General features: G+C 39.7%; 1 protein-coding gene across 1 annotated transcript; it reads left to right on the top strand.

Annotated features, from left to right (window-relative positions):
* Window positions 1-263: 263 nt before the first annotated feature.
* tlcd1 (TLC domain containing 1) lies at window positions 264-10,000 on the top strand. The gene is made up of 4 exons (XM_067507326.1): window positions 264-853; window positions 2,389-2,471; window positions 5,012-5,094; window positions 5,974-10,000. The coding sequence occupies exons 1-4, from the start codon at window positions 648-650 to the stop codon at window positions 6,376-6,378; spliced, it is 777 nt and encodes a 258-aa protein (XP_067363427.1). The 5' UTR covers window positions 264-647; the 3' UTR covers window positions 6,379-10,000.
* Window positions 10,001-10,094: the final 94 nt, after the last annotated feature.

Raw genomic sequence — 10,094 nt, 5'->3', positions numbered from 1 at the left:
TAATAAAAGGCCAACTTCACATTGGACTATTTAATACAAATAAAATTCATTCCATTCCCTTTGTGTAACCAAAAGCAAAGACATGCTCAACAATTCTGCTACCGCCGCTTTCCCCGCCCTTACTGCTCTGTAAAAAGAGGCACATCGCCACAGGCAAATGGAGTGCTTCCCTACACAATCTCAGTTCTGTGCCCGGTCTTGTTTTTTCTGCTTAAACGGAGCAGCAACAGTACCGCCCACCCCGCTCCATCTCCACCACTCCCCCATCGTTGTGCACAGACGGGCGGGCTGCGAGCGGCTTCACAGAACGTTACGAGGCAGATTGGTATGAGTTGTTTACGGGATTCCTTTACCAGCGTCCATCTTCAGGCTGAAATCGTGCGAAGAAAAACGGCCGCAGCATCATTCAGACATCAAGTGTGCGGAAAGGATATCCGAAAAAATATAATAAAAAAGGCAGATCATCTCCTGCAACAGCAGAACCCGGTCCTATATAACCCATCACGTCCCTTGCGTCCATCACCGGTCTGCGGAGACGCTGACAGGAGCGTGTGTCGCCAACAGCAAAGGACCAAAGGCAACGCAATCTAATTAGGAGAAGAGCAAGCGCCGAGAGATAGAGGCAGAGCGTGCGTGGGGAGGAGAGGATGGAGGCCCTGCTTCCTGTGCTGAAGAGTCACCCAGGCCCGTCTGTCCTGGTGTGCGCTCTTATTTTCCGATTGGTCCACTGGCTTCTGCAAAGGCTGCCTGTGCCCAAGGTGGTGAAGCAGGATGACCTATGCTCCTGGAAGTGGAGGAATCTCTCCGTCTCAATGGTACACTCCCTGCTAACTGGGACATGGGCCCTGATGTGGTAAGTCTCCATCCGTCCATCCAAACAGCTGTCTGTCCATCCACACTGGGACACCATTGTCTATTCACAGTCCACGTGATGTGTTATGTGTAGGGGAGTGTGTGTGTGTGTGTGTGTGTGTGTGTGTCTGTGTGTGTGGAGCAGTGACAGTCTGTGGCAGCCAGGAGAAGAAGGACATGCTCAGACAGAGTGAGGGATGGGGGAGACAATGGCATTTTAAAGTGGGGAGGGAAATGCCACTGTACAGTATATGAGCCACACAAAGCTCTTGTTGCTGTTGTTGAATCTGGTGTGTGACTCAGAGGAAACACATCATTCTAGTCTCACTTTCAGTCGTTGATAGCAACTGGAAAAACCTGCCAAAGGATTCTTGGGAAAGCATTAGAAGAAGCTATTCTCAGGGTGTGGACCATGCTCTTAACTCATCTTTTAACATGAAACAGTGGGACCAAGATCGTGTTTATCAACCGTCGGCTTTCTTACCTAATTATTGCTGCATTTAACATGTGGCATTAGAGTTGTTAGAAGTAAGATTTTGCATCCAAAAGAGAGTTTGTGCACTTAAAGTACAGGTGTAATGGTGCACTGCTTATACTGTACTGTAGGTCATTCATTTAAGTCTGTTATGCTGTGTTTATACAAGGTGGGGAGTAACCATTGAGAAACCATTGATTTTAGGAGGTGTGCCTCTTTTTCCAAACAGCACAATAAAGTGACAGTGTTAAGTGATATTGTCAAATCAGTGACTCATATTTAGATACAAATAACACTGTAACGAGTAGAAAAGAGTTTCACATTGTTTCACAAGTGCGTCTTAAAACAAGTCAGGTGTCCATTAGCCACAGAGACATTGCTTCTTAAAGTCCTTTCAATGGAAGTGGTGGGGGGCCAAAATCCACAGTCCTTCTTTGCAGAAATGTTTTCAAATGTACATTTATAACTAAACATAAATAAAATATGCCTCAACAGTCTATTGTCCTCAGATTTTCTTTTGGCCATGAGTTCAGCATCGCCACAGGAGATCATTTGTCCACATGTTGATTTGGCACCGTTTTCTTATTTTTTTTTTTTTTTTACGCCAGATGCTCTTCCTGACGCAACCCTTCCCGATTTCTCCCGGGCTTGGGTCCGGCACTACGTGGCTGTAGATGGATTGTTGGGGGTTCAGTGTCTTGCACATTTTTTGCACATTGAATTTTGGCCCCGCTTATTTGCATCCAGTGGGACGTATCTCATGGAGGGATCTTTTCATGGCTTGTGCGAACAGGGGAAATGGTTAGAGCAAGTAAAACTAGTTATAGTGTCCATAGAGGTACCTGAGTGTTTTAAGACGCACATAAAAGAAATTGTGAACTCGTCCTTTAAAGAAGAAAAACAACAATAGCACTATTTCTACAATTGGCCAGTGGGTAAACAAGCTATAACACATGATATTCTGCTTAGACGGGCTTTTCTCTCCAGGAGTGAGCCCATGTCCGTATGTCTGAGTGAGGTGATTACAGACCCACCTATCCATAACATGTGTCCCTCTCCAGTGTGGTGGTTTGGCCAGAGACATTGAGAAACATCCACTCTTACCACACGCCTCAGTCCTACCTGCTCATCTGCATCTCAACAGGTCAGTAAACACTTTGTGGAATTAAAAAAAAAAAAAAAACATTTATACATAAAATAAGTTTGTGGCATGTTAATCGGGATGTACATTTTTATTTTGTTTCTGTGTGAACTACCTGTGTCAAATCACCTAACTTTATTCCACCTAGTTCCCCAATTTGTGATTTGCATTCAGACACACCCAGACCTTACATGGTTTGAAGTGTGCTACAAAAACAAGCATTTTTATGATGGCCTCAGTCCAGAGAGTCAGTGACCATGTGTCTGCAGAAAAACTCTTATAAAAGCCACCAAACCCAAAACCTAAAGTGTTTAGGGAGTTATTTTGCCTCCAGCTACACTGCACACACAGAATATGTCATAATGTTTAAAAACAGAAAAGATGTCCATATTGAGTCATTTACTGGTTATATTGTTAATTAACCAGCTGTTTTCTCATTCTCTACCTCCTGCACCACAGTTGCAGAAGGTAGAGTGGTTGCTCCCAGTTGCTCCCAGCAAGCGTTGACCAGCTGCATAGCAGCTCCCCTATTGGTGTGTGTGTGTGTGTGTGTGTCAGTTGAATGTGTGAATGAGAAGCAGTGTGAAGTGCTTTGAGCACCAATAGGTAGAAAAGCGCTATATAACTGCAGACCATTTACCATTTACATTTGAGAAGCTGAAATCAGCACTTCTGGGGCCTTTAGAAACTTTAAACTATCATTTAAATATTAAAATAGTTGCAGATTACTTTATTATCAACTGATTAATTTTTCACTTTAATGCAGAATAGGGAAATGTGGGAGGTGTCTCTTCCATCCCTGATATATACTAAACCCTCCTGTTCTGTGGGTGTGTAAACGTGCCAACTTTCCAGTTTCTGATTTTCAAAGAAACCAGATCTGGCCTTCTTACCTGCTTCTTAGAACAGACAAATAGGTGGCTTTTCTTAGCTGCTATGAACTGCAACGATAATCCCACTGATAAGTGCTGATGAGTGTATCAAGTAACTGATAAGTTTGAGATTAGTCTGACTGAGCTGTGGTGCTGTACATGGCTGGGTTTTACTGTAATGTGCATCTTTTTGTTATCACGAAGACAAAAATCTTTGGCAATCTGTCCTACCACCCACAAACAGCTATTAACTCCACTGAGGCCAACCACACTGATTAGTGAAGGTTATACTCTGTAACACAGGAGCAGATTGGGTTTCCTGCTTTCTTGGTGGTAGTTCATGCATTACCAGCAAAACAACTGCCGACACTCCATTACAAAAGCATTGTGGTGTCATAAAGTGCTACAAATATAGGGTGACAAAAACTATATGAGACAAAAAAGATATGGACCCATTTGAAGTGAAAAGAGCTGTTATTTTGGGGAAAAAACAGTTTTCTGTCAGGAATAAATTGAAAGTTGACATTGTAAGGAATTAAAGTTTTGTCTTTAAAGTCTGAATTCCCCATTTTTATAATGACTACATTGTTGTTGTATCCCTCCATATTGTAAAGTAAAATACAGCATTGATTGCTTTTGGAATAACCTTTACAATGTTTGTGAGTTTGTTGAGTCACACACCTGTTTGGTTGACTCATCCCCTCAGGCAATATTACAATTACCTTGAGTTTTCACAACAGTAGGGTGAGGTAACAGTTGCTCTGCTTTCTGAGCAGGGTGAAGGACCAAACTGGATTTATTGAGTAAAGAAAAAAGTCATTACATCAAAATGTTCATACAAACAAATGAATTAAAAATACTTCAGTTGCCATAAACCCAAAGAGGCTCTTAAGTGTAAAATGATTTATTAAGGCTAAAAGCAAAGCAACAACAAATCATAATTTAAATTAAACAGGGCTTCAGTTAACAACTACTTAGGGTAGTTACTACTAGGTCGTAACTACTCAAATGAGAAAATAGTGAAAACTACCCATACAATTATTGTCAGTTCGAGTTGTTAGTGGCATGTTATGTTTTATTTGACCAAACAGTTCAAAATGCAAATATATTCAATGTTCTACCATATGCAAGAAATTAATTAAATTTGAAAAGCTGGAATCAGGGAATGTTTGTCATTTTCACTTGAAAATGATTCATTGTCAATATATTGACAATGAAATAAATTGTCTTTACAACAAATAAATAAGCCATTTAAACAAACTCCCAGACTTAATTAGCATACTTAATGGGCCTGGTGGCACAGTGGTAGAGCATTGGGCATCCGGCGTAAAAACACATGCCAAATCACTGTGCGGAACATGTTCCGGTGTAGCCAACCCTGAACACAATCCGTAGCTCTTTGTATAATTCACATACTTAAACACTTTGATGCTGTTATAGGACTGTAACAATCCTCTAATTAACAATCATCTGGGGCTCTGCATGTTCACTAACCCTGACATTAGGCTACTCTTACCACATTTTCCTTCCACCAGTTTGTCACCTAGATCTCCACAGTTTAGTAATGGTACTGAACTGTCCATTTACATTTTATTTTTAATTTATAATTGCTATTAAGCTGATTAACTTATAGCACTAGCAGAGACATCGTCTTGATTTCTTTCCTCTCAGGATACTTTGTGCAAGATGCAGGTGATATAATTGTGACAGGACATGCAAGAGGATCGTGGGAATTCTTACTCCATCATGCACTGGTAAGACAGCATGCCTGTGGCCATGTTTGTTTGTTTCCTTTTCTTTTTAAGTCTATTGTGGTTTCATTTTTGCATTAGTCACCATGCTAAGCTCAGCAACTCAACACAAGAAACGAAACATCAAGGTTATCAGGACACAGAACTGTGTCCTTGTGTTTGTGTGTGAGAAACGCACAAAAACACTTGCACTTGCTGTTGTGTTGTTCATTATGACACAGAACTGTTGCACACACACTATATTTATGTCAATCATGCAGCCACTGATAATAGGTCATGCGGCGACTTTTATTTCAACTTCAAGATACTTTAAGATTTAAAATTCATGTGACAGCCTGACAGATTGCGTTTGTTTCATCCCATCTCCATGTTTTTCATTAGCTCCTCTTTTGAACCACATGACATACATTTGCCTCAATTGATCATAAAACACTTTTTCAAATTATTCGTATGTTTGGACGTTTTTTTGTGATAATGTCAGAGAACCACAACAAACATTGCCCAAAAGCAATGTAAACAGAAGCATGTGCAGTACAAGTACTCTGCTTTACAAGAACTACTCCAGAGAGTGTGAAAGTGGCAGCCACTTTTAGTCTGGAGCTGTTTATAGATAAACTACACTGCCCATATTTTGATTAATGAAAAGGTTTCCCGCAGTGTAATGTGTGTTTTTTTTTAGCTTTTGGACACAACTGGAAGGCTTTGGCATAGAGGAATAAACTAAATCAGGGTGTTAATGGCTCTTTATGGGATTTTGCTAACAATAACGAAATATAGAATATCCCGTACAAATTCTTTAAAATGCTTTAAAAGAAGCAGAACAAAGTAGACTATAAAGTAAGGCAAAGTAAAATAAAAACAAATTGTCTGTCTCCTTATTAGGTGATCTGGTGTTTCCTGTACGCCCTCTACACCCAGCTGTATATAGCCGGCGCTTTGATCGCTCTCTTTGTGGAGGTCAACAGCGTCACCCTGCATCTGAGGCTGATGCTGAAACTGGCTGGTGCCCAGTCCTCTTCCATGTACCACGTCAACAAACTCGTCAACCTCTTCACCTACATCACGTTTCGTCTGGGCACTCAGTTCTACCTCACCTGGTACATCATCCACAACTACTCCTGGCTGGACAACGCCACAAGCTTTCTTGTCAGCATCATGGTGATGAATATTATGATCCTGATTTATTTCTACCGCCTGCTCCGTGCTGATTTCTTTCCCCGGAGTAAAAGCTATGTGGGGCAGAACGGGATTCATAACAACAACTCCAAAAAGTTCCTCAATGACTGACAGGGAGGTTTACAACACTATGTTAGGTTTTTATTTAGGGTGGGAGTTTACACGTTGTCTTTTTCACACAATAACTGACACCATTCATTATCATGACAGGTTCCCTTGTTGTGTAGCATTGCCAAAGAACAACCCCCTTGAATTAACATTAACATTAAATTGTTTAGGTGCAGGGCCCATGGTCATAAAGCTGAGGACACAGCTGAAAACCAAGACTTTCAAAGACTGTCAGAGACTTCTAGTCTAATCACACCCGATGACTGAGTAAACTGTGGGAAACACAATTATCGATTGGAGGTTCTGGAGAAAGACAAATCCCTGATGAACAAAAATTAATGTGCCATACAAACATGGTTGCAACCAGCAACTTTTACTTATTTTAATTATATGTGCAATTTGCGTTGAAAAGAACAAAAGACAATAAAAGTGTCTTGGATGGAGAGGTGAGAACAATGCACACTGTAGTGCTTATATAGAACTTTGAAACTTACTGTACTTACTGTCTCTGTTGTGACGTGACCGGTCACTCATGTCAGGCGTAAATATTTTATAAATTATTGGGAGAACGGCTGGCAGTGACTAGATCTTAAAACTAAATGCTAGAGTCTTTACACGGCACAAACGATTTTTTCTACTACTTGACTGACAACACCAACTATGCTAGATGAAAATGGTCCAGGACGTCCAACCAGTCATCTCTACCAAATTACATTCATATCGTCTCCAAAGTCATTAAGTGTGTGCCTGAGGAATATCTTTACTGAAACAAAGAAATGAAAAAAGTTCCACACTGCAGCTTTAACGGATAACGCTGGTCATTTTCTGAATTAATCCTATTGTCCACAATCACCATAGACACTGACGCCAACATTGAATCTTCTCTACTCACGTTTGGTTAGTTGTCAGCCTGTAGCCTGCATTCACTCCCCCCTCTTGTGCCACAGACCGCTGCTGTCGTGCTAAAACTATTAAAAATACATAAGCCACACACACCACTCTACTGGGTGACACACGTCTTTATTTGAAAAACGGTGACTATATTATTTTTAACAAATTTAGCCATATACTTCAACTGTGTGGACAAATTTTAAATGTGTCCTAGTTTTTAGAATGAAGAAATGTGTCACCCTGTGGAGCAGTGTGTCTGGCTGTGATGTGTTTTTAATATTTTTTTTGACAATGGAGGTGTATGGCATCAACTAACCAAATGTGAGCAGAGAAGATATAGTGGTGGCTTTAGCATGTATGGCGATTATGGACAATACAATTAATTCAGAAAAATAACTAAAGTTATCCTTTAAACACTAGAAACAGGTGGTTTGGCTGTGTCTGCAAAGCCACATCATGTATTTGCTTTAGAGGAGCTGTTATGTGGATTTAGTTACCTATAGACAGAGCCAGGTTAGTTAGTTTCCCCCAGTTCTATAGTGTCTCTGCGAGACTGTTACTGACTGTAGCCTATTTCTCTCTCACTAGCAGAGAGCAGTACATTTATCAGTATTTTCATTTAATACTCCCAAAATATCAAACTTCTGCTTTAAGAATCTATCTCAGCATCATGTGAGCAATAGATACTTTGGGATATAAACTCCCTGATTTCAATCAACCAGCATGTAAAACTGTCAAAACTCCAAAGTGATAAACAGTTCAACTCATACATTAAATTGAATCGTGTGTGTGTGTGAAGTGGCATTTAGCTGTAGCAGACAGCTCAGCTATTTGCAATAACATTTACATGGGGAGCAGTGTTTTTTCTGTAGGGAACATTTCAAACTCGTCCATTTTTGTCTCCCTGAGTGTTTGAACAACCCACCAGCTGGGACTTTCTAACACTGGAGTTTGAATTTTCTCAGCAATAGACACATTTTAATAATATGTGTATGTATATATATATATATATATATATTACATCGTCTTCATCTGTATGAAGCCAGTTGTGGCTGAAGAGATGCTGGGCTGTGATAGAACTAATACATAATGTTGTCAAGGACCAAATGAACTTGCAATACACAATGCAGGACAATTTATGGCCCTTTTATGGTTCTCATGTAATGTTTGTTGGTATTTGACTTAAGCAAAGCTGAAGCTGGATCTTCCTGCCATTTAACAGTGTGTTAATTTTGCTCATCAGGAGGTGGGCATGAGGGACCAGGCAGCAGCACAATCAGTAGTGATACTGCATTACAAGTAGCTCGACCTGATGTGGAATAGTAAAAAAGTATCCTCACGGTGTATTTGCTCGTTTGTAAAATAATACTTTTACAAAATATACCGTCTTTTTAAGCATCGATTGAAGATTTGTGTTTCCTCTTCCTCCTGTGCATTCCTTTTTGATATATTTCAAAAGTTAGTATTGTAACACCAAGTCAACCTTCCATTAACTTTGAATAATAATTTCCTAATCATGCCAAAAATCCAGTGCTGACAGTATCATTTAAAACCTATTAGTACATTTACCTTTATATTTCAGCCAATGCCAAGAAAATCAGAGTGGAGATGTGTCTGACCTGTGCCACAGTGCCTTTACCATAGTGCCTTTAAAAAAATACACTGAGAACTGAGAAGAAAGTGGAGATATGGTTAATGTAGAACATATAGATATAGTGCAGCATGTTATCTGTATATGTAAAAGCCCAGAAGAGAGAGCCCAGAAGAGAGATTTCAGAAAGAAAAAACATACAGTAAATTAATTTGACCACAATAATGTCTAATTTATCTTGTGTATTAAAATGAAAAGTGTTTTTAAGAACCCTGTATTTTAGATTGTTGAGTGATACCATGGATTAAAAAATGTTTAAAATGACAGGGATGCTGGTGTACATATTTTTAATAGCTTTTTTACATTCAAGTAGTTACCTACATTCACGCGTAGATGTCAAAGTTAGTCAGAGGAAGTGCCAGTTAAATTTAAACATTGCATACTCTATTAGAAGTAAAAGTATTATCATCAAATATATTTAAAGTATTAATGTAAAGTACTCACTGTGGCTAGCTCAGTTGGTAAAGGCAGTAACAAAGGCGTCAGTGGTTTGATCCCGGCTATATGTCGAAGTGTCTCTGGGCAAGACAATGAACCCCCAACAGCCCTTTCCCATCCCCAGCTGTGCAGTGCCGGAAGGGTTGCGTCAGGAAGAGCATCCGGCGTGAAAACTGTGCATAATCAAGCCGCAAAATGCGGACATTGATCCGCTGTGGCGACCCTGAACTCACGGGATAAGCCGAAAGAAAAAATAACCTCACTGCTGAAAAAATAGCCCATGTACCTATTACAATGAGAGCAGTTTGTAATATTCTGCCCCCATGTGGTTTTTACGAGTAAAACTACATCTCAGCATGAAGTAATTCAGCCCAACACCACTTTAAACTACGACTTAATCTATGTATTACATTACTAAATAATCTATGTAAATATGTTATTCATTTGTATTTGATATTGCGAATAATGACATATTTACTTTGATGACTTATATTGCATTAATTCTATGACCATACCTGTTGTATGTGCACCATGACAAAGATTTAGTGAGCCAGGCTGAGATCAGTCATCAAAAGGTTTATGGAGCCCTCTACAGTCATATTCAATTGAATACTCAGAAATGTAAATAAAAGTTTCCCGTTTCTATCTTTTGTTTTTGTATGTGTGCTTGTTGCGAAAACAAGGGCTTTCAGTCAAATACTCTAATATTACTACTTGCATAGTTTTAGAAAACATGGCA

Source organism: Channa argus, chromosome 6 (assembly GCF_033026475.1).
Source record: "Channa argus isolate prfri chromosome 6, Channa argus male v1.0, whole genome shotgun sequence".
In the NCBI taxonomy this organism is placed as follows: Eukaryota; Metazoa; Chordata; class Actinopteri; order Anabantiformes; family Channidae; genus Channa; species Channa argus.
The sequence above is the reverse complement of the archived record's forward strand: the minus strand, read 5'-3'. Positions and strand labels throughout refer to the sequence as shown.

Coding starts and splice junctions, on each gene's coding strand:
- tlcd1 (XM_067507326.1), top strand. CDS start 648: ATGGAGGCCCTGCTTCCTGTGCTGAAGAGTCACCCAGGCCCGTCTGTC. Junction 2,472..5,011: donor GCTCATCTGCATCTCAACAG/GTCAGTAAACAC, acceptor CTTTCCTCTCAG/GATACTTTGTGCAAGATGCA. Junction 5,095..5,973: donor TCTTACTCCATCATGCACTG/GTAAGACAGCAT, acceptor TCTCCTTATTAG/GTGATCTGGTGTTTCCTGTA.